At 33.2% G+C, this 24,972-nt stretch overlaps 1 protein-coding gene and 4 non-coding genes across 5 annotated transcripts in view; 4 read left to right on the forward strand and 1 right to left on the reverse strand.

The window, feature by feature from the left end:
• Nucleotides 1–3,253: 3,253 nt before the first annotated feature.
• LOC107067064 (uncharacterized) overlaps nucleotides 3,254–24,972 on the reverse strand; it is a 36,986-nt gene continuing 15,267 nt past the window's right edge. Inside the window, 18 exon segments of the mRNA XM_089170770.1 lie at nucleotides 3,254–3,390; nucleotides 4,752–5,020; nucleotides 5,108–5,279; nucleotides 5,340–5,585; nucleotides 5,676–5,922; nucleotides 6,005–6,588; nucleotides 6,690–6,781; nucleotides 6,859–7,025; nucleotides 7,096–7,484; nucleotides 7,487–7,754; nucleotides 7,845–7,983; nucleotides 8,064–8,284; nucleotides 8,930–9,028; nucleotides 10,330–10,513; nucleotides 11,416–11,754; nucleotides 11,867–12,915; nucleotides 16,124–16,288; nucleotides 19,712–19,884. Of these exon segments, the coding sequence (XP_089026896.1) occupies nucleotides 4,756–5,020; nucleotides 5,108–5,279; nucleotides 5,340–5,585; nucleotides 5,676–5,922; nucleotides 6,005–6,588; nucleotides 6,690–6,781; nucleotides 6,859–7,025; nucleotides 7,096–7,484; nucleotides 7,487–7,754; nucleotides 7,845–7,983; nucleotides 8,064–8,284; nucleotides 8,930–9,028; nucleotides 10,330–10,513; nucleotides 11,416–11,754; nucleotides 11,867–12,915; nucleotides 16,124–16,288; nucleotides 19,712–19,884 (4,799 nt within the window). The 3' untranslated portion in view covers nucleotides 3,254–3,390; nucleotides 4,752–4,755.
• TRNAE-UUC (transfer RNA glutamic acid (anticodon UUC)) lies at nucleotides 9,121–9,192 on the forward strand. The gene has a single exon. It is a non-coding gene; the product is annotated as a tRNA-Glu (tRNA).
• TRNAE-UUC (transfer RNA glutamic acid (anticodon UUC)) lies at nucleotides 9,264–9,335 on the forward strand. The gene has a single exon. It is a non-coding gene; the product is annotated as a tRNA-Glu (tRNA).
• Nucleotides 9,666–9,737, forward strand: TRNAE-UUC (transfer RNA glutamic acid (anticodon UUC)). Its single transcript has one exon. It is a non-coding gene; the product is annotated as a tRNA-Glu (tRNA).
• On the forward strand, nucleotides 10,039–10,110 carry TRNAE-CUC (transfer RNA glutamic acid (anticodon CUC)). Its single transcript has one exon. It is a non-coding gene; the product is annotated as a tRNA-Glu (tRNA).

Here is a 24,972-nt window from a genome sequence, read left to right on the forward strand (position 1 = left end):
TTTTTTTTACGATTACGGTGTAACTAATCTCGTTTGTCAATGATTCAGGACCTGTCATCAGGCTGCAATCATCCTTCTTTTCATTAATCTTTCCTTCTTTGTATTCTGCATAGCAATCTTGTCTCGCAGCCTTCAATTGTTCCTTAAATTCGAAATTTTTGATCTTGTTCGATACGTTCGAACGTTCTTCCTTCGATCTAACTAATGTCTTCCTATCATTAATTTTAGAATCTTCAAAGGCCGTCGTTTCCTGACGGATCTCATAATACTTAACAAAATTCCTAACGCTACCGGGAATTATCGTTAGATTCTCATCATGATCAGCTAACGATTGGTCGTTACTTAAATCTACGGGTGTCGTTATGGCCCTGTTATTGTCATCATTATTACGATGGGTTATTACAATGGGAGTCTTTTCTCTAACTATGGCACACTTATCAGCGCTATCTTCTGTATCATTTTTCTTCTTTTTAAAATCTATTTCTTCTAAGTCATTTCTACACACTTCTTCTTCTTCTTCTTCTAAATTATCAATCATTTTTTTGTTCATCATTTCATTCTGAACAATTTCATGAACAGAATTATCGTCGATATTCTTAACTACCTTCGATCGATCTTTCGTATCTCTAAGATACGTAAGATTTAAGTCAGACACGGAAATCTTTTCTTGACTCTTGGACTTTTTCATCTGCTTGTCCAGCTGTCGGCTCTCCTTTATTTCCGCTTGAATTCGCTGAACCGCCATCTGGTTCGTAGTAATCTTCCTTGCGTCTTCATCTGCCACATCATTTTTTTTTCCTTTTATTACTACTATTTCTGCTTCTTCTACTTTATCCTTCTTATCTGAAAAGACAAACTCTACATTCTTTAGATTCACTGAATCCTCTTTCACTTTCTTTTCTTCCACCACACTTCTCAATTTGATCGTCGCAAAGTTTGATAGCAGCTCATTCAGAACGTTGCTTTTTACGTCTACGATATCCTTTTGTTTATCTTTCAACGAATTCTTATCATTTTCTTCTTTATTACATCGATTCTTTTTCTTTTTTAGTTCCTGTAAATTCGAATCTCTTTTATTGATTTCCTCGATCGAAACCAATGGATGATCATTTTTTGGATGAATCGCTACGATCTCGCAATATCCTTGAGTATTCCAATTTGCTTGATTTTCACCATCCGATAGCATAGTTTCTAAAAAAGAATTTCGTCTAACGCTAACTGGAACACTGCAACTACCATTACTACAACTTTCTTTGCTCATTGAATCATCAACGATCTTATCGATAGACTCTTCGAAACTTGGCACACTTAAAATCGATCCTCCTTTTAATTCTTCTATTCTTGTCACACTTGAATCTTGACTTTTATCTTCCTTCACAATTTCTAACTTTAAAGAATTTTGATCAATAAATTCTTCATCTTCCTCATCGGATTCATCCCAAACTAAAGAATCGTCGTTCATGAAACTACGAACTGCTTGAGTTACAAAAATTTTTCTACGTTCGTTCGTGTTCGATCGTTTTGGTGAATACGGTTTATAGTTTTCATCTTCAAGAATATTCACAGTATTCTGATTATTATTCTCCCGAATGTAATCAACGCTCTTGTTGTTATTGTTGTTTGCGTTTGAGTTGGTGCTATTGTTTTTAGAACTTTCTAACTCCCCTGATAGTTTCTGAGATAAACTACGTTCTACCTCAAATTCACCTACCGTCATCTCTTTCTCTGTAAAACAATTTTCCGAAGGTAAGGATATAGTATTATAAGAAAACTTGTTAGATCTATCTTCATCTTGCTCCCCTTTATTCTCACTCTCGAAATTTTCTTTAAATAAATTAACCGAATAAATTACTTCGGATTTTTCATCGTTATTGTTCTGCAATAACGAACCGAAAGGTATATCACCGAATAAATCAGCGTTGTCGCGAGCTTCAATGTTCTGATTTTGTTGGAGATTATTTATCGGTTGTTCGGAGGTTTCTTCGTTCAGGATCGAATCGATATTTGGAAGACTATCAAATTCAGGAGTGGAAGAACTCGGTGATTCAATCACGAATCTCACTTTGGTTGCTGTGTGTTCCTCGATGATATTTCCATCAGTTTCAAGAATATCATAACACATGGGTGATCTTGATCGTCTAATGTTCAACCTGTTACTTCTGTCGATGTAATCCTCAAAAATAAAACTGTTCCTTTCATCGATCCCAAATTCCGCGTTGTCTTCTAACGATGTCTTCCATCTTTCTAAACATTTCTCGAAGGGGAAATTTGTCGGTGTTACGCGAAAACAAATCTCGTTTTCATCGGTGATATTATTATCGATGAAAGAATCATTCGTAACTTCGTCTTCAACGTTCAATTCTTTTTCAATGACATTTCTTATCACATTCTCTTCGATTCTTGACTCTTCCAATCTGTTTTCAATTGGTGGATTGTCTGTTATGACATTTTGAAGATCATCGAGGGTGAAAAATAAGGGTGGATATTTATTGAATTCTTGTTTCCTGACTATATCCCCGTATCTGGGTGAAGTAATAGATGATTTGTAGTTTTTAGGACTTTCATTATTTTTTACATTTCTTTTAGGACTCTCAGCAACCTTGAACTCTCTTAGTGGACTCTCAGCAACCTTGAACTCTTTTAGCGGACTTTCACTAACCTTGAACTCTCTTAGTGAACTTTCACTAACGTTGAACTCTTTTAGTGGACTTTCGCCAACCTTTAATTCACTTGTAGGCCTCTCATCAACCTTGAAACCTCTTTTGGGACTTTCATAAATCTTCAAATCACTTTCAGGCCTCTCATTGACTTTCAATTCACTTTTAGGATCCTCATCAACCTCGAAATCATTTTGAACACTTTCACTAACTTTCAACTCTCGTTTTGGACTCTCATAAACCTTCAACTTCTGTTTGGGCCTTTCATTTTCATTGACCTTTAACTCTCTCTTAGGATCCTCATCAACCTTGTAATTTTTGTCACAACTCATCGTCAACTCTTTCTTAGGCTTCTCATCAACCCTCAACTCTTTCTTCAAACTTGCATCCCCTGTTTTCAAAACATTATTTTCAGAATTAGAAGAATAATCTAACGAAACAATCTCACTTTGTTCGTCCTCGTAAACTTTCGGAGATGGTTCATGAATTATAATCCTCGTTTGAATCTGATTTTTATCAACGAGTTTGGTCTTATTTTTTCTTGGTATTTGAAAAGGTGGAGGTGGTGGAGGTAGACGTTTCCGATCAATTCTCTTCGCACATATCCTAACTTTTACTTCTTCTTGTTTTTCTTCTTCCCTCGGAGGAGTTCCTGCGTTTATTATTTTTTTCTTTCTTCGTCTGGGTGGCACCGGTGGTGGTGGATGGGGTGGCGGTGTTGGGGTTGTCTCACCTACGATCAGAAGAAACATTTTGCTCGTTTTTTTGTTATTCACACATCTTTCTCTCTCATTTTCTCTAATAATTTGTACTCGAAAGATGTCGTAGATATTTTATCAATAAAAAAATAAAAATCGACCAATACAGATGCTCACATTTGTACATCGCGTCTCACGTGTTTTGTCCTTTTATTATTATTAGTATTATTATTCTAATTATTATTACAGTGTTAAACCGATACGAAAAAGATATGATCACGGCGTTAGACCGAGAAATACTAAAGGTGATTCCTTAGAAATGATAGACTACGTTTTTACCCCACCCTTACTCTGTTCAAGCTCGTTCAATAATAGTCTATCTTGTTTTTTCTTTTTTTTTTTTCTACAAAGGCTTACACGTCTATCTTTATTTAGTAATTTAATTTTATAGATTATATCTTTTTTTATCTAATAAATTTCTAGATATTTTTTATAATAAAATTCATTAGAGTGATATTTTTAAATTATAAAAAATACACTTATATAGTACTGTCCTTCTTATATAATTACAATTACTGAAATAATTTCGCGCGCGCGTACATCTTTTAAATGATCAAACATATTTCATTGATATTTAAATTTGATAAAATTAGTATGCTATTTTCTAAGAAATTACAAATACAGTAAATTTTTTTATTACAAAAAACTGAACATCCAGGTGTTCTAATTAAGAAATTATCCAAAGAACTTTCTCAACACTAAGATATATTTAATTTTATTCGATGAGGAAGTAAAACGAGAAAGATGACATTCCTTTAGCCGTGAATTTAATAATTCTCATTGTACGAATAAATGGTAAGAATAAACGAATGGACTCGCTCGGTGACTTAGGATGGGGCTTCGTTAAGGGGATGAAAATAATTCGATTAGAATGATCGTAGATAGCACTAGCTTTCTCTCTTTCTCTTTCTCTCTCTCTCTCTTTTCTCTCTTGTCGTCTCGGCATTGCACTGTCAAGACGTAATATTCTTAACGAGATTTAAAATTTCGCGATACGTCTTCAAGGTAAAGATTGATAATGAAAGCGGAAGTAGCATTTTGTGGACTGTGCAAGTGAAAAAACGAACATTTAAAAAAAAAACTCTTGAGTGGCTTTCAATTATATTTTGTGTACACAATTTAATCAATTTATTAGATATTTTAAACGCAAGATTTTTATCTTAAAAATAAATTAAATAAATAATTGTATTATTAACAAATTTGTAGAGGATGTTAAGGAAAAAATCGAAACTCTGGCAGTATTCGCATATGGCGTTGTATGCGTGAACAATTAATTAATATTAAATTAATATAAAAAAGAATAAGAATATTGATAAAAATACAAAAAGATATTTACCTAATTATATGAACACTTGACGACTGGTTCTACTAACATCAAAATCTTCAATACTAAGAAGCATACTAGCGGATTTGAGAGCGTTGTTATCGACAAGATCGGCCAAGTACAAACTGTTAGCATGGTGGTTACCCATAGCGCTTGAAGCAGCACTACTATATGCACTAGATGTGTTTTGTACCGAAGTAACATCCGTTGTTTTCTGAATCAGCAATTTGTTCGTCATGCTAGACGTCTCAGCTTCGGATGAAGCATCAAATCTAATATCACTAAAATTTGTAACCCATTAATCATTTCTCAATTTAAACTCTTATATTTATCATTTGAATATACAATAATTTATTTATAATACTTACTGTAAATAATTGCTTTCTACGACACCAATGTTACGATTATCAATCTTTTTTATTGAATCGGGTTGAGATAGGACAAGTTCTACTGTCTCGGACGAACTTTGTAACATTTTCAGAGCATCCTCGTATCGAAGATTCAGTAAATTTTGTCCGTTTATCGCTACTATCCGATCACCTACGAGCAATACATTATTCATTGGCTAATGTTATACTTTATAGTGTTAGCTTGTTTTACCTTTGTTCACGTTTCCAGCCATATCAGCAGAACCACCAACTGAAACTGCTTGCACGTAGACCCCACCGTCGTTACCTTCGGTCACCTGCAAACCAATACTTCCACCGTGTCCTCGTTCCAATTTAATCGTGTGCAGAATCCTTTCTTCGGCGAAAGACAATTCTTCTAAACGTGCCATTAATGAAGCTGATATTGATTCTTCCTCTGGTACGTGGAATGTTTCGTCGTCCGTTCTTATATCCGCATCTATGAATAAAACATTTACATATCGTCAATTTATTATTAACAATAATTATTAATAATTATTGCATTTATATATTTATCTTTATTACTCACTGAGTACGTAAGCTTCTGGTAACGGTGATTCGGTGGATCTTGCAGAAAACGATCTTATCGACGATTCCGTGTCAGATTTTAACGACACCGACTCAGCGTCGTCGGTAAGAGTTGGATCTTTTTGGCCAATACTGCTGTAAATTGCTCTAGTGCCCATTTTTACGCCTAACCGACGTGGTAAACTTGGTGTTCGAAAACCTGTACTTTGCCTTGGAGTCCCATAATTCGGCAAACTCGACGTTTTCATCTGCAGAAACGAACGAGATCGTTGATCAAATGTTTCAAAAAATACAAAATAATACAATATTTTATGTAAATTTGTTCTTTACTTTGTGTATTGTCTTTTTTACATCGGAAACTTCCCAGACTTCTTCAGGAACAGGAAAATTTTTCTTTCTCGATAGACCAGCTTTATTGATCGCTGCATAAAGTTCCTCAGGATTATCGGATTTTTCATTTAGATGATCTATATCATTGGTTGACATGATTTTTGGCAAAGCGTAGACACACTCCGTGTCAATTTTAATTCTCGAACATGCATAAATCGTCCCTCTGTCTCTTTCTTTAAGATCCAGTGAAATCGGTTCATTCGGATTAATTAGGTCTCCCTCAGATTCATCTTCGGTGTCGCGTGACTCGCCTTCGGGCTCTAATCTGACATTTACTTGAGCATAAAGGGCGTCCTCTTCGGACGAGTAAAAAGCATGATTCTCGGTAGTCTGAACTATTGCATTGGTGTCTTTCTGAGGATTTTCATTCTCTTTGTTCTGATATTCCTCCAATTGCATTGGATAACTGTTCAACTTGGGATGTATTTTAACTGTATTCGCTATAGTTATTTTTGTCTTTCCATCGGCGTTCTTCACTTTTGAAGGTGACGTTGTCGTTTCCACTGTCATCGGAATTCCAAAATCTAAAAAAAAAAAAAAAAGAAATTAAAACAATTAAAATGAATAAATAAATCTTCGACAAATTATTCTTTCCTTTTGCATTTGTTTTTATATTTTTGTTTACCTTTTGCAAGTCCCTGCAACGATGTAAGTTCAGAACGTAGTTTCAAGAAGAATTGATGATGTAAGGAAGTTAGTTTGAACGCGAAATAACTCCTAGAAAATTATTTAATTAATTAAACGAAAACGATCTTATTTCCTTAAAGGTATGCGTCGCTTTAAAGAGCCCTTACTTTCTGTGATCCATTCGTAACTTGAATTTGCATCGTTTCCCGTTTAATTTCGTGTAGACAACCAGACAATTCTTACTGTAGCTCAACGTCTGAATGTCTCTCCATTGAAATTGAGCGAGTTCCATCCTTTCTCTTGGTTCCCCGCCTCTTTCGAAGAGCTTCAAACCCTACAAAAAAGTTCATGTTTTTAAAACAATTATAAATACAATATTTAATTGGATTTTTTGAATTACGTACTTGAGCATGAATGGCTAACCAGACATTGCTATCAGTCTTCTTGGTTTTCGACGATTTATTCTTGCTATTGTTATGAGCATTACTATTGTTATGATTATTATTATTATTATTATTAATGCAAGTATCTTTTCTTGAAATTCTACAAGTTGCTTGATTCGAACAGATCTGTTGTTCGGGATTTATGTTGAAATGTGTATTTGGTTTAGCGTTACCGCCATCGGCTATACGTTCGTCGTTGTAACGTATCTTGGGTTGAAGAATTTCATTGGAATTTTCAGGTAGATTTTCTATTCTACCGTAGGAGGTGGTAGTTGTAGGTTTCTCTTGTCCGTAAATATTTTCCGTTCGTGCTCCCTCGCAACTTCGACGTTTCTCTTCGGTGATCTTTTTTTCTTTTGTTGTGTCATAACTTTTTCGAGTTCTTTACAATCTACGCTGGCTATATAATAATGGGACCCATAATCCTGTAGGGACTGGGAATGAGTTATGAACATCTCCTCGGCCTTGTTCGAATCTAAACCACGACGATCCCTATGTGCTTGTTGTAGTTGAATGCGCAAAGCTTCAGCATTCACGTTAGAGTGATGCTGATCCATATTTAATATCAACGATTCTGGGACGTAATGTTCCAGCAAAAAGTAATCACCGCAGCCGTGTTCCTAATCAAATTACCATTCAAATAGATCACCACTTTCCTAATGACTCTAAACGATAAGGAAATATCGAAAGAAAATCTTTTCTACACTTACGTTTGCATTGTAATTACCAAATTCGACTTGAAGTGCCAATCCGGTTAAATAAATTAATTCAGAGTAGGAACATACCAGTTGTTGCTCGAGTATGCATCGCCTTATTTGCAGATACAGCAAGTGTTTCGATATCCAATTTCTGTAAAAGAGACACGCAATCTCTATGTGTATTCAGTTTTTTAATTATTTTTTTTTTTTATTTGCACGTAAATTACTAACCTGATACCACGCAACGATGGTAAAAAAAAGCGAAGTCTTAGGTAAAGCATGAAACTGGTTGGAAGGCCTAAGGAACCTTTGCTTTTGCCACTGTTCAACCAACCAGGTGGAGCTACTTTGTTCAATTTCGTTTCTGGTGGTAAAATAGCAAAATCCCCGGCTAACAAAACTGCTAATCCTAGCGTGAAATTTTCTTCCAAATTTTCAGCTTGCACTATGGCCTGTACAAAACAATTCATTTTTGATCTAGTATTTTTATTAAAATTACTTTTCATTCTTGTTTCATTTTCAAATGCGAATTTACTGGTCGGTTTATTTTCGTAGATAAAACGGTACAGTAATTCTAGAGATCGCATAACTAACTCGTGGATTTGTTGTAAAGTGTAACACGATCATGGTAGTGTAGTGGTAATAGTTCTGGCAAGGTGCCAGAACTTCTGCCTAGTTTACGGTATGAAATTTGTGGCTTCTGTGAAGAGGACACAATCTACATCTTATACTACTCGATGATACAAAGTGTGGAATATGATGAGACACGTGTATTACAATCGAAGGCAAGACCTTTCTCTCTGAAACTATTTCACACGTGGATAGATGATCGGCTAGCAAATTGAATGTCTTATCAGTACGGACCACTCTTCCCGCTGAGTCTTCAATGGTTTCTCTCTCTCTCTCGAGTTTCCATTCAAGTTTCGATTATTGTTCATCTCGCGATAACAGAATGAATTCATCTATTCGGCTTGTCGTTCCGCGAACAAATATATCGTTTCAATCTCAAGTTCATTATGGAGATTAGATTCTGTTCAATTAAAATTCATTTATAATCGTTCTATTATGTTTATAATAATAATTGTTGTTTAACTGACCTGAAACAAATCTCCAGCAGTTATCTTTTGTGAATCGCAAGTAACTTCCATGCGTTGTCCAGTTAACATTATTACAACAATTCGACTCAAATTGCCACCCTGTAATATGAAAAATAATAAAAATTATTATTAATGCTGCTTTTTTTTATTGTACGATTGGAATTGATTTTATTTCCATCCCCATCAACTAATCCGGTATGGTCTAGTGGCTAGGATACCTGGCTTTCACCCAGGAGGCTCGGGTTCGATTCCCGGTACCGGAATATTTCTTTTTGACTAAAAAATACTTTAGATTTGTTGCTTAAATGAGCTTTAACTTGAACATCTTGACAAGTCCGGTATGGTCTAGTGGCTAGGATACCTGGCTTTCACCCAGGAGGCTCGGGTTCGATTCCCGGTACCGGAATAATTCTTTTTTTTTCAATCGATAAGTTTTTTTTCTAATAGAATATCTTATATTTTTACACAGATGTTATAATAAATTCGACCTAAAAATGTATAGAATGTTTCGTTTTTAAATAAATAGTAATTGTTTATAAGTATAAATTTCTGTAATGCAGTTCGAAAATTATAGAATATTTCATCCTACAGTCTAATTATATTTATGTGCAAGTTTTAATGCTAAATAAATATTTTGTTTGTTTGTAAAATTATTATTGAAAATAAAATCAATTCAAGATACGTGAATATATATTTAGTTTGACAAAGACATCAAGCAAGTGACTCATTCCACCAATCCGGTATGGTCTAGTGGCTAGGATACCTGGCTTTCACCCAGGAGGCTCGGGTTCGATTCCCGGTACCGGAATATCTTTTTTTTAATAAGACCTACTATCATTTAGAATTATTTATTTTCTTTTTTTTTTTTTACTAGATTTAATTAACAAATTTTACTATATATGAATAATAGGACATATTTTTCTTCGATACGTAAATGAAAGTGTAGTATGAACGAAATATATTTCTAACGTTGAATAAAATTTATAAGTTATAATAAAAGAAATTGTTTTTGTCTATAAAAATTCTAGTAAAAATGAAATCTATTTAAATTTCAAAGAAATATGCATTCGGTAGAATATGAATTTTATGTAAACGGACCTTTTCACAAATCCGGTATGGTCTAGTGGCTAGGATACCTGGCTCTCACCCAGGAGGCTCGGGTTCGATTCCCGGTACCGGAAAATATGTTTTTAGTTTTTTTTTCGACTAAAAAACATTGCTATCTGCTATCCAATAACTTTTTTTTTTAAACTAATTGTAATAATAATCTCGATCAATGCAATATGAACTAAAGTAATTTTGATTGGGAAGAATTGATAACAAAAAGAAAAAAGAAAACCAGTCTCTGAAAAACTACTAATAAAAAAAAAATAATAATATTTAATTGTTTTAAATCTTACTTTTACTTGTCCGACGCATAGTGTTTTTGGTGGTTGATTCGCACGTACAACAAATTCCGGTCCGATGCATTGTGCCTTATTAAATGACCTCATTGGTCCGCCGCCTATGGTTCGGTAAAGTCGGGATGGTGCTCTTTGAACTGCTTTACCACGTCGAGCTCTCGGTCCATTTCTCACTATATTTCTGCACATATAACAACATTACCTTCTTGGATAAATGAATTATCGTCTCTTATTAATTTTATGTTCCATTTAGTTCCTATCATTTTACTATTAGATATTTTTACAAAATTACTAAAAAATTATTTTAAAATTATTTTATTTAAAATATATGTATAAAACAGTTCTCACGATTTTATAATCTCGTCATAAGTAAAATTAAATATATACAAATAATTAACGTAGAACTGTATTCGCAGGAATCATTGAATTCTTCATCCCTTAACAAACTCAATTTCAAAAAGATCGAATTCACGTAAAAAAAAAAAAAAAGAGAAAGGGAGAGACAACGTTTGATTCAAGCTTGATCCAGTCTCTCTCTCTCTCTCTCTCTTACATTTATTTTCTCTCTTTCTCTCTTTAAAGGTGGCAACTTCAGAGAGCCGACCTAGATCGCTTGAAAGCGTTTATTAACACGGATGTATGACTTGGGCCAAACTTAATAATGGCCGCATAAAGGGTGCGAGAATATCTGAGAACGTTTCGAGGCCCTCTTTCTCTCCTTCCCTAATTTAATGCTTTACTCCCATCCCATTCCACTTTTCCTCTACCCTGTTATCTTTCTCCCTCTCTCTCTCTCTCTCACTCTCCCTTACCCTTTCCCTCTTTCTTTCTCTTTCTCTCATCTTTGACAGGATTGATGAAATTTCAAGTAAATTATTTTAATTTAGAACGTTAATCTTCCTCGTGATTAACGACAATAATTCAATACCTTTTGAAAATTCATTAAGCGTCATATACATTTTCGTGATAATCGGAAGAGTTCATTGTTCGTCGTTAAAATATTTCAAACATAACGTTCTTTCGAGATATTATTGAAACATTTTTAAGATTAGATTTATTCGAAGAGAATAATTATTTGAATACCTCGGCGGTTTGGCTGGCGGTTCTGTTGGATTACTTTCCATATCCGATAATGGTGGTTTTCTTAAAGTGGTGATTATTCGAGGTGGTTTAGGAGGTCCTTGAGCTCCACCTCCTCTTGTTCTTATGGAAGACAATTGATTTTGTTGTTGAACCATCTGTTCCTCGTTCTTTGGGATTCGATGATCACTCGTTATAATATTTGGTTGGGATAATCTTTTAAATTCCGTCGATTGTTGTTGCTGTAATTGTGTTTGATGATCCCTGTTGGAAATTTGGGGATTCGAATTTTGACGTTGCAAGGATGGATTGGTTCTTTCGTAAATGTCACCATTGAGATTACTGAAATAACAAATATTTCGAATGATCGTTAATTAAAATATGAATTTTATATTTATTAGAAAAATTTCATTAAGTTAAATACTCAAGGGAAGTTAAATAAAACTAAACGAACCTGCTGGTAGTCGCGTTAGATGCGTAAACATTGTCTCTTCGAGCTGGTGCCGGTGTCTTAGCAGAGAATCCGTTGACACGAACATCTTGCGAGCTAAGGAATGGTTTAACAGGCAAGGCGTATATTGGATCGTTGTAAGGGTTTCCCGTGGGAGCGCACTCGGAGAAGATGGTGTGCAGATTGCCACTGCTCTTTGTCTGTTGAAGCCGCGTAGAAACCGGCTGAGAGCAGGCTCGTGTGTGACTGTGTTGCTGTTGCTGTTGTTGTTGTTGCTGTTGATACTGTAAATGATGATGACTGTTTGGTAAAGCAAGGGAAGGCCTGCTACCACTCGTCTGAATATCCAACTGAGATTGAAATTGCGCTCTGCAATTACTCAAAGCCATTTCCGTTCGTCTCTGTTGTTTCTGATGTTCTTGATGTTGCTGTTGTTGTTGGTTACACAAACTCGTCAGATTTGGGTGAGAACGTGAATTACGCGACTGTGCTTTGAAAAGTGCACCCTTCTGATGATGATGATTATTATGATTATGATTATAATTAGGATTAAGATTAGGATTATGATTAGGATTATGATTAGGATTATGATGATGATGCTGCTGCTGGTCTTGTTGATTCTTTGGAAATAGCTGATTGACTTGACTCTGCTGATTTATTACTTCCTGTTGCCTTAGTTGTTGCTGTTGTTTTTGTTGATGAAATTGTTCGTTCGAACGTCGTATTACTTGCTGTTTTAAATTCTGTTGTTCGATTTGTCCGTTCTGTGATGCTCGCTCGTCTTGACCCTGTTGTGGTTGTTGCTGCTGTTGCTGTTGTTGTTGACGATGATGATGATGATGATGATGATCATGTTGCTGCTGTTGACCCTGATAATTTTGATTGGATCGTTCGACTGGATTATTTAAATTAGGTATAGCGTTGAGCCGATGATAAGCCGCACGTTTTCTTGCCGCGTATTGGGCAGATCTTATTACTTCTCTGTACATGTCCATGACTATATGAGTAAATGGTTTTGTTTGCAAACGCGTACGGCAGTACTCCGAGATTACCTTAACAAACAGAAATGTCAACAAACTTTTTAGAATATTCTTGAGAATAATTATATATAAAAAGATTTTTATTTCTTTCTTTTTACTGTTTCTTTTTTGTTTCTTTTCAAATAATTATCATCAAACAATAAGATCAATTGCAGCAAATTTATTGTATTACTCGAATAATCCGATTGATCGATTTTGGAAGTACCACTTTCCAGTAGACAAACTATTAGTTGGAACGAACAATAGCACCCAATTCTATAGACTATGATCCAACGGAGAAGTGACCCACCTGACCCTGTTGGCCATTATCACTCCTTTGTATTCTCCACCCTGCGAATGACGAACTTTAGAGACAACGCCGTTCCCACTCAAGACAAAAACGGACGATTAATATTTCCTGCTCGTGATAGCAATTATTTCTCTTATTCTTTAGACCATCCCCTCCCTTATCTAATTACTCGAAACTTTATCAACCAATTCAATCCTTCCATTAACAAACATATATATAATTTTATTAGTATATTATAAATCAGTAGTGCTTTTTGTGTGTAAGAAAAAGATTAAAATACACACGTGTATTTTACATGTCATAAGACACGCGATTTGTCCAATTTCAGAGCACACGATTGAACAGCAAATGCTTGAACAATTTCCTTATTACTGTTCAACCAATCATCGTCACGTCATATTGATTTGACACGCAGGCATGTGAAAAACGATGAGAAATTCATGTGACAAAAAAGATACAGTCAATTGTCAGTACATTCATCGAAACAAGCTGCGTCAGCTGCGATTATTTACAAAAAAAAAAAAAAAAAAAAAAAAAGAAAAACCTTATATCGTTGAATATTCATTGGAGGATTGATTGGCTTCCTAGCCAAGCACACTGCGTATTATTTCGAGGTGAAATAATCAATAACGACAATAAATCATACGGTAAACGTGTTACTACATTGATCAAACGTTTTTAACTTTTTTACTTTTACTCTTCATATTAATCTAACTATTTCAACTTTGAGATGGTGTACGTTAGAAAAGGGAAAAAATATTATACGATTTTTTATCATACTAATCCAAATTACCAAGAATGTGAAAATTAATTTAACAATTTTTCTTTCAAGTGTCAGATATTAGAAATTAGAAATGAACAAAATATTTGATCTTTCAACTATTATCATAAAAATTCATAACTACTCGACCAACTAAAAGCAATGCATGCAAATGCTTCGACCCTGTGCTATGACTATAGTAACTTTCTTTCTCTTTCATACACACACATATACACATCCACAAATACATGTATCCAATAAATGGTCTTTATCAGATTACACATGTGTAACAAGCATCCCAAAATTAATCTCTGGCTTTGGAGGGTTTAAATGTTTTCCCAAAAATATAAGATATTAATTAATATATATATTTTTTAATTATTATTATTATTATTATTATTATTATTAGCATTATTTTATTTTTTATATGAAAAATTCATAACGAACTACTCGACCAACTTAAAGCGTCACATGCAAATGCTTCGACTATGTGCTATGACCATGGAAACCTTCCTCTCTCTCTCTCTCTCTCTCTCCTCTCTCTCCTCTCTCTCTTTTTCGCATATATACATACACCCACGCACATATACACGTCGGATAGATAATTCAATTAAAGCAGGCTTCCATGTCCGTCACAGCGAGAGTTCAAGGGCTCTATGCGATCGCGTTAAGTTCATCACGAGTACCCTCTAGCTCCTGACGTCTTCTTCGGCCATGTTAATTATCGTCATAGCGATTCTCATACCTAATTTATTACTTATTTACTTGCTTCATTATGTTCTATATTTTCTTTATTCATTTTCAAATACAATTCTTGGAAAATTACATTTTCAATTCAATTTTTGTTAATGTTTTTAATTTATTATGAATATTGAAATGATTAAACGTTTAGGTTCCTAATCGTGCAATTAAAATTTCAAGGAAATAATGCAAATAAATCAAGTTAAAGATAATTAATTTTACGTAATGACTTTTCAATAATTAACAAGGATGTCTATGAATAAAACGAGTCAATGATTTACTCAACGTCTATGAGAGAACTTAGTCAATGTTTCACAGTACGATCTACGAAGAGATTCATCAAGGATTCACAACATCTATACGAAGAGATACTAGAATGATTTACGGTGTGTTTACAAAGGGTTACCCTGATGAATGAAACTATTCTTGGGTACATTGACTAACTATTTCTCAGACGTGTTGTATATCATTTAATCGTTTCATTCATCTTTATGAGATGATGAACATTTCAATTTGTTAATGATTAATCCAATTTATATAAAAAATATATAGTTATTATTAATTATTGCAATTATTTGAATGAAATAAATTATTAAAGGAAAAAGTGAATTTAGATGAATGTATTTATGCGTGTTTATGCATGTGAAAATATGCAATAAATTATTTCAATTTTTATCACAACTATAGAAAAGAAAACGGAAGAAGATAGGGGTGCAGTTGGAGGAGGGGGTGAGTATCTCATGAAATCCGTATCGGCGTCGAAGGATTTATGCTTTGAAAGTAGAGAGAACAACGGATTCACAGAGGATTTGAAAGATGAGAATGCACCGGGAGTCACCGAGTGATATCGCCTAAATTATTTCTACCGGCCAATACGTTACTTCTATAGTAGTAGATGTTTTTTTTTTATCGGAAAATAGACGATTCGATATGTTTCTCGAATTTTATTTTTCAACCCCTTCGCAAACGCGCACAGGCACACACGCTAAATATTTATATTTAATATCTCACATGTATAATCCTTTAATAATTTTTATTATTATTTATTTATAATATAGGATGCTCTTCTGCTAAGCGTTGCTGTTGCTTTGTTATAAAATGTTGATTTAATATAATTCGAAAATATTTAGTAAATTATAACATAATACACAAAATAACATCACAATTAAAAATATAGTGTCATCTATTGAAAACTTACAGTACCTAAAGACTTAGATAACCTTCAAATATAATAAATGATTAAAAATTTAAATTATTGAAAAATTTAGATTAACGACATTTCTTAGCGAACACACACATTTAATATATTTCATTTTATTCATATATGTATATGTGCGTATGAATGTGAATGAAAGTTAGATGAGAAAGATGAAATGATGAAAATTCTTAGTAGAGATTAGTTTTATAATCGTTACTTTTATGAAACTTACGTCAAGAAGATTCATCAGAGAGGCACGTCGACGAGGATCAGGTTCTGTCATGGCCGCTAAAACCGACTGAAGGGCTGACGAGGGTGAGACCGAGACCGTCCCGGTTAAAGCTGCCACTCTTGGTGTTGTGTCCAGTAATGCTCTGCCTAACGAGTACATCCACATCTGAAAACACACATTTAATATAATAAGAATTATTAAGTCAATCATTTTTGTGTGTGTCGCGTTCTATATCATTTTCAATTTAATCTTTGGATATAATTTTTGATGTATCATACTCGTACAATTTTGTATTTAATCATCACCGTACCAAATTAACTCATATTTGCGTTTTCATGGGAATTGAGTAAAATTTGACGATTCGATAGAAAAATACAAATTCCATGATATATCGTTCGACCGAATTTAAGAAAATAATGCTACCACAAAAGGAAATACGTGACACGTATGAATGCATTAGCAAATACATATCCATATATACATCGATCGGATTCAACCACATTCGAAGCGTCAATAAACTAGAGAGTGCTAGATATCGGCATTAATAGCGTCGTTACACGTTCGTGTTCTCGTCTCGTTCAGGAATAGTAACGCTTTTGCTAGTGATACAAAAGAACCGATCGATTGTATTTCTCTCTCCTCCCCCCTTCCTCCCCAACCCTCCCCAACCCTCCCCAATACTCTAACAGCCAACAAAATCTTTTTTCTTTCTTTCAAATTCCATTTCTTAGATTTTATTACGCATTTGAATTACCTACTTTGTGTTTGAATTGTTACTACAATTTTAAATTTTCTTATTAAATATCCGTTTTAAAGAAATCAAATGCTGTTAGCAATTCTTTCTACTATAGACATAAATTTAAGTAAATAATATATATGTGTATTTAGAAACACGTAAAAATCAAACATGTCAAATTGCGGTTCGTTTAAAAGTCATCTCACGACAAGACGTATAGTTTTCTTGACGTATGTAAAATGAGCTTCTTCGTAATTATGTGCATCCCTTTTTGCCAAGCAATTGACTTGCACGCAAATGACTAGTATATTTTTTTGCAAACGAGAACAAATAAATGAATGAGAAATAAAGAAGAAAAAGTATGATCTGCTATTAACAAAGACAATATATCAAGATAATTGAAAATAATTTGGACGAAAAGAAAAAAAATAAATGAAAGAAAAGAAAGATAATAATTATTAAATATTATTTTAAAGATAAACGGTATAATGTAGCGTACTGAAATATGATATGGATATAAAAAGAAGGAGACAGAAATTTCTTATCCAAATTTAATAATGGATAAGAGAAAAAAAAGAAATTAAAGAGAGAGAGAGGGGTGAGTAAGACGGCACGCTCACGTCCCACTTTTACAGTTTACATCCCCCACGATCTATCAACGACTCCATTTTTGTCCTCTTCCTGTGAAAATCTTTAAGCTCGTGTATCCTCGCTATCCGACCTTCCACAAGTATATCAGTATAGTATCAGTATATCAACATAAACATCAGTTTCAGTAGCAGCAGCAGCAGCAGCAGCAGCAGCAGCAACACAAGCAACACCTTTTTACACTGCCTCTTTTTCCTCACGTTTGCATCACCATTCCAACTCCTCCTGCACAACTTCCTCCTCTTTTCACTAGCACACACTTCTTCTTCTCCTTCTCTTCCTCTTTTTCCGTCGACGGAAAGACCTGGCCTCGTTCGCAGCCAGACCGTATTTATCCGTTTGCAGATTAAAAGGCAACAGAACAAACGGCCCCCGCCGCAACGTGATAAATAAACTCCGAAGCGTTTTTCCTCTAACTCTGCACTCTCCGTTTTTTTTTCTTTTTCCTTTTATTTTCTTTTCTTTTCTTTTCTGTGGTTTTTCTTTTTTATCTCAAAAGCCGCTACAAATTGCGTGACTCTCGCACGTCGAGATATTCATTAGAGACTTGTGAAAAAGATAAACAGAGAGAGAGAGCAAATATATGTGTATGGTAAGAAAGAGGAAAAGAGTTAGTGAATGTATGAGTGATAGAGCAAATTATGTGTGTGCTTGTATGAGAGGAAAAAGGTGAATGAATGTATGAGTGATATAGAAAATGATATGTGTGTATTTGTGTGTAAGAGAGAGAAAAAGAATGAGTGAATGTATGAGTGATAGAGCAAATTATGTGTGTGCTTGTATGAGAGAAAAAGGGTGAATGAATGTATGAGTGATAGAGCAAATTATGTTTGTGTGTGTTTGTGAAAGAAAGAGAGAAAGAATGAAGATGAAAGTAAGATAAAAAGAGAGGAAGAGCGAGTGTGTTAGAAGGGGTTGGAAGATAGGGCAAAGAGTAAGAAAGACAGAAAAAAGGAAAACCACGTACGAAGGGTCGGAGGTGGAAAATGGGCGAGTGTCTTTGAAGCGTTTTTCTCGTTCATTTTTTTTTCTTCTTTTTTTTACTTCTCTTTTTCCTACCCCTACACTTTCTCTTTTCACTCTCTTTCCCGCTTAACACTTATTTTTTTTTTCTACCCCTCATTCGTAATTCCGTCGTCGGAAAATCTCCTCGTCGTTCTTATCGTCGTTGGAGTCGTAAAATAATTCATCTCTCTCTCTCTCTCTCTCTCTCTCTCTCTTTCTTTCTCTTTGGTTATGTCTTACACGAGTGATTCCCAAAAGTGTGGGAAATGTTCGGTGGGATTTCACCTTTAACAAAAATTTTCAAGGATTTCTGTTGACTTATTTCTTTTTTATCTACACTTTACCCCTTTTTTTTATCGTTAGGTAGAAAATGATTTATATTTCTGTATTATAATATATTAATAATTAATAAAATAATTAAACAAAAAAATAATAATAAATAAAGTTCGATGAATCTCATTTCCTATTTTGTTTCTTTTCATTTTACGATTTGTTGAAAGAAAAAAAAAGAAAAATAACCAAAATTGATTTTTTTCATTCGTTGATTTGAATCGATTCGAAAATAATTTTTTGTACGCTTTGCTTATTTATTCTTTTTTTTGTCCCCCGTATTTGCGCCATTACCAAAGCCTCCAGGCAATCCATTCTGTGAAAAAGAACGTTGTTCATTCGGCCTGTGTACACACACGTTTATATATGTATGTATGTATGTATGTGTGTGTGCGTAGATAGAGTCCATTCACGTGTAAACAAATATTAATTATCAACGACACCTCTGAAACGTTGTTTACACGTTTCGTGTAAGGGTAAATGTGTGCACCCGGTTTTATAATTCCATGCGAAAATCGTTTCATCAAGGGAATCAAAAAATGGATTTTCTTTCTTTGATAATGAAAACGAGAAATGATCAGGATCGAATGATACATAAAAAAAAAAAGAAACATTTTAAGATTCGTGAATAATTTATTTGAAGTTGAAGGAATTTTCTTTTCTTTACGAACTACGGAAAGAAAAAAAGTAAGAGAGAGGCAAAATTTAAATCATTGCGAATTGGTATTCGATGAAAGAAAAAAAAATAGAGAAGAGATGCGCGATCAAAACAATATGTTCTGATTTCGTTGTACCTGTCCTATGACATAAGGTTTTTAAAATAAAATAACTGGACAAAAAGAAAGACAATTTAAATAAGACGTACGTACCTTTTCTGATTCCGTATCCGAATACACACGGCCGGGTCGATATTCCGGTGGTAGATATGCTCGTGCAGTTTCCGGAGGTGCAAGTTGCAGGAAAACTCTACCACGTGGCGTCAACTCCAAAGTATGCGGAGTGACGACCGGGCCCGCTCGTGAACCACCCACCACCCCACCGTCTACAACAGAATATAACAAATATCCTACGGTCAACGAATTTACTTTCTCAACAATTTTTACTGTAAACTTATAAACAAAAAAAATATTTCGATTTACATTCTGCCTTTTCTAAATAATACAAATATACGTAGTACATTTGGATTGCAGTAAAATTTTATTTAATATAAAGATTTGCTTATTAATTATAAACGATAAGTAAAAACTAAAAATCTAAAGGAATAAATTGAATAAACGATAATAATCAAACTTCTTCAATCGTTTGGAGTTCCTTGGAAAATGATCTACAAGCTACGATTAATTTCCACAAAAAGGCTATACAACCCCAACCCCAATCCCAACCCCAACCTCAACTTCAACTGAAACCCTAACCCTTCCCCCTTTTCCTTTTTCCCTTCGGTCGATTAAAGAAGAAATTGAAAGAGAGAAAAGCAGTGGCAACAAAGTTGCTTCAACATCGTTCTGGTCCTCGTCTTCGTCGTGGTCGTCTCGTCGCAGGTGTGCCAGTAAAATTTTCCCGAGACGTTTAAGGGATTTCCTGCAAATTACAGCTTTTATTTATCGCTAGCCTGTGGCCTACAATCTCCTCCAATCATTTATTATCTCTGTTCTCGTCGTCGACTCTATATATATAGATATATTTACGGTTCTATTATCTTATAGATATACAACACAATCTCATTAATTTTTATCTTTCATTTATTATTTTTTTCTCTTTTTATTTTTTGTGTTTTATTTGTATGAAATATATTTTAACACATCGTTAAAATTCTCCCATCTTATGGTACAATATCTTCAATATTTATCATCATCCATTTATTCTAATTATACTTGATATTTTGTATAAAATATACTTTCTGTATTATATTGTTAATGCAATAAGCAAATGACTTGGAGAAATACGATAAAGGAAATTGAAATGGTGAAAACGAGTTTCTCTATTCTCGCCAATTTCTATCAGTAATCGCATTTTCTACGCCTATTTCGTTATCTCTCTCTCTCTCTCTCCTTTCGTTTCCTTTCCTTTTGAGATAACGTTGTTTATAAAAGTCTAGAAAATATGAAAAAAGAAATAGAAATATATATTGGAAAAATCTTTTCACTTGATTTATATTTCCAGAAAAAATCATGAAGGAAAAGAAAGAAAAATATTAAAAGATGTTTGAATTGAGCTTGACGTTTCGGAAACTCATTTTGGATTACGCTTGAATCCTAGCAAAGTCTCTATTAAATAAGACATATCTATGTGTATATGTGTAGATGTGTGTGAGAAAAAGAGGAATGAGAGAAGAGTACCGGTTGACGAGAAAATCGTCGTAAATTCCATGAGCATTGCAAACGTTAATCCGTGTGTGTCAGAGCCATTAACAGCTTTATGGTCGGTAAACCATCTTGACACGAGATACAATTCCGAATCTATTTCTTTTGCTCTTTTAAAATAAATATTATATTTTAATAAATAATGTATAAGCCATTCTGTATGATTTTAAACTATTTAATGCAGTCAAATTTATATTCACTCGTAATTTTTGAGAATTTAAATTAAGCATAAAACAATATGAAATTTTTAATATATATATAAATATAATATAAATAACAACACACACAAAATAGTACCACAATACATAAAATAATAGTACTAGAAAAAATATAAAAAGTAACGTTAGTTATGTTATAAATATATCGAAATAATTGAATTGTAATACTGCACCATCTATTTAAAACTTAATAACTAAAATAAAAATTATCTTTAATTATATTAAATTTTATATATTTAAATCGTTTTATATACATTCCAATTGTCATTTTAGAAAATGTCAACCATGTTTGTTTTATGAATCAACTTGTATATTATTTAAATGATTTATATATGAATGATTACATTTTTACAATTATTTAAAAAAAAAAAAAAAAAAAAACAAATGGTGTATTCCAATAAAACAATTTTTATATCTCGGTCGTCAATTTAGAAAATGTCGGCCACGTTTGCAGTCGATGATGGATCACCCGTTTCTCCTGCAAATGTCCTTAATTCTTACAATACAACTACATCCAACATTAATCCTACTTTCCTTTTTCTTCGAGTACTGCGGTAGAAACTCCTAGCATCGTACTACTTACATTATATATTATTATCTTCTTTTCCATTTTTTAATTAAGAAAGACATTTTTTTCTTTTTCTTTTTTTTTTTTTTTTCATTTACTCATTTATAAAGGAGATTCTCATCCATCAAATCTGAAACCTAATTGGACCGAGTAAAAAATAGATATCTATAGATATTGGTATTTTATTATAAATTCAAAAATTTTTAACCCGATTTGCGAAACCATTCAATAGTAAGTGGTGTAAGTCCACTTTCTCATGTCTCGAGAAAATAAAAGGTTAGCATATATGTTAATTAAAAAGATTAGGCAAATTATATGAAGTCTGGCAATGTTTCTACTGATTTATCAATATGTCATTTTGTTATATAAATTTGTTTTAGGCAAATTTGACTAAGCTAATATATATTTACGGGCTGCAAATGGACTTACACCACTTTCTAAATATAGGATCCATTGATTATTAATCATTGATAAAATTAGCTTCCATTTTTGCTTCATTAAACTTCACGTTTATCCAATACATTTACTCAATCGCTTATTGTTAGAACATTGTAAAAGATTGTTTAAACTAAACTAAACTAAAGAGAAAGAAAAAGAATGAATAAGAAAAACATATAAGAAAGAAAAACTGTTTCTAAACACACATACTTTCTTATCGCAATAGTAAGAAAACTTAGGCTATTTGGAAAGTTTTTCTACGCGAGTATACTGAAAGAGAAAGAGAAAGAGAAAGAGAAAGAGAAAGAGAGAGAGAAAAAATCTCGATACTTTTTGTAGAATATAAAAGAAAAAGAAGAGATTTGTTGGAGGTGGGTGAAAGATATGGTAGAAGGAATAAGAAAAAAAGGAAACAAAAAAAAAGAAAAAAGACCAAGTAGGTGAGAAATCGAGTCGGATTCTCGAGTAGGTCGTGAATAACGTCGAAAAAGCAGACACCACTACCACCAGCAGTAACCTCGTTTTGTTGTCGTCGTTGTCTTCGTTGTCCTTAGTTGTCGTCGACGTCGTCTTTCGCAGGCATAGAAAATTTATTCGAAACGACCGAAGTAGAAAAAGACTTTTCCAACTCTTGCGAAGTGTCCTAAGAAATAGAGGGAGTCAACAAAAATCAGATGGTTGTTTGATAACCATCTTGAAAATAACACTTTATTACTGCTGTTTATTGCATTCAATTCTAATAGTATTGAAAAAAAATAATTTAAAAAATAAAAATCAATAAAAAATAAATAAATAAAATAAAATATATATATGTATATATAAATATCTGTACATTTGAAAATAATGAATTTATTTCGAATTTGTTTCTTATAAATATATTCTCAGATTTTCTTTTACTGTTACTGTAAGAACCAAACGCTACACGACAGTTTTTTAAATTCCTGGTTAAAATCGTACAATCTTATTGTCTTTTGATTCGTCCGAAAGTCCAAAGATTTGTAACTTGTATTACAATGGACTTATGCTTCTCTTATACAAACCCCTCGTGGAATTTCAATTTTACATAACCGCGGGAATAATCGAAAATAACTGAAATTCCAGGAGTCGGTGCGATTCGCATAACTTTCGTCGCAGCAGCTACCAACCCAAAAATTCCATCCTACACAGCTACTTTGTAAATCACCGTTAATACCATCAACGTTATCACTATCACTCTCATTAATATAATCGATGTAACCGAAGGGTTACACGAATAAAACTCTCATCGTTTTAAAAACGAAAGAATAGTAAAAATTAGGAGTATAATTTTTCATCGAAATTCTCACACCTGATAACTTTTTGAATATAATTTAAAAGAAAATTTCCTTTTTTTTATGAGTTTTTGATATATTTTACGTGATAAGGAAAGGGTAGTAACATCAGAATATAAAATGTTGGAGAATTTATGATCTACAGGGCAAGAAATTGTTGAACCTGAGGTAAAAAGAAAGTAAAAGAGAAAGAGAGGGATGAAACGAGTGGTCGTTAATGCGAAAGGAGATTTCGAGTGCATTGCGGTAGTCTCGGGGGCTGCATCTCCGCGTAATTAATGGTCGAGATGGAACTGGTAGGGCCTACGTTGAAGGGTGAAAGGGTACAAGAGAAGGAAAGAGAGAAAATGTTTGAAAGAGGTTGATGGTTCTCTTGGAAAGAAAGAGTAGACGAATTTATGAACCCCCCTTCTATTTTTCTCTTTCCATTTTCCTATCATTCTATCTTGATCTATCTATTTCTGTCTCTGTTAGGCTAGTTCCTAATCGAATTTTCAACATAGCGAGCTTGGAATTCCATTCGATAATTTTTACAATCGAATTTCGAAAGTTATTATTATTGTTATTAGAAAAATAGTTTTTTTTTTTTATTACTTTACAGAATCATTTACGTGTTTTATCTGTTTGATGGTATCACATAAAACAAGTAATTTTTTATTACGTTTGTATAAAAAAGAAAGAAAAAAAGCCAATTTCTTTAGCAAACAAATTTTGTACATAACAAGATAATATTAAAAACGTTATCGCGAATATTATATTAAATTTTAATTGATATTTTTTTTGAAATCTCTGATTTTATATTTACTATTATAATGAAAAATGAAAAATACGAATGTGAATTATTTATTTGCATTTTCATCTTTATTATGTAGAATTGTGTTTGTTAACGAGTAAATTTTGTTCTTTTCCTATGAATTTAATGTAAATATTTAAATTATAAAAAAAAAAAGAGAAAAAGTGTTTCTGCAAAAGTAGAAAAAAAAATAAATTGTACAGATGACAGGATAATATCGATTGATCGATATTAAAAAAGTTTTCCCTACGTAAAGCAATAATAACTTTCTGTAAATACCTCTTCGCGTTAAAAAAAAAAAAAAAAAAAGAGAAAAAGAAGAGGTTAAAATTAAATTTTATCACGATACGATACGTAATAATAATAATAATAAACGCGACGGAAATGGAAAGGCATATATGTGCGTTCTTCCGGTAGGATGATTTCTCTCTTTAATAATTATT

The sequence above is a fragment of the Polistes dominula genome, unplaced genomic scaffold (genome assembly GCF_049000335.1).
Source record: "Polistes dominula isolate Pdom_NZ unplaced genomic scaffold, Pdom_raw_medaka contig_79, whole genome shotgun sequence".
Lineage (NCBI taxonomy): Eukaryota > Metazoa > Arthropoda > Insecta > Hymenoptera > Vespidae > Polistes > Polistes dominula.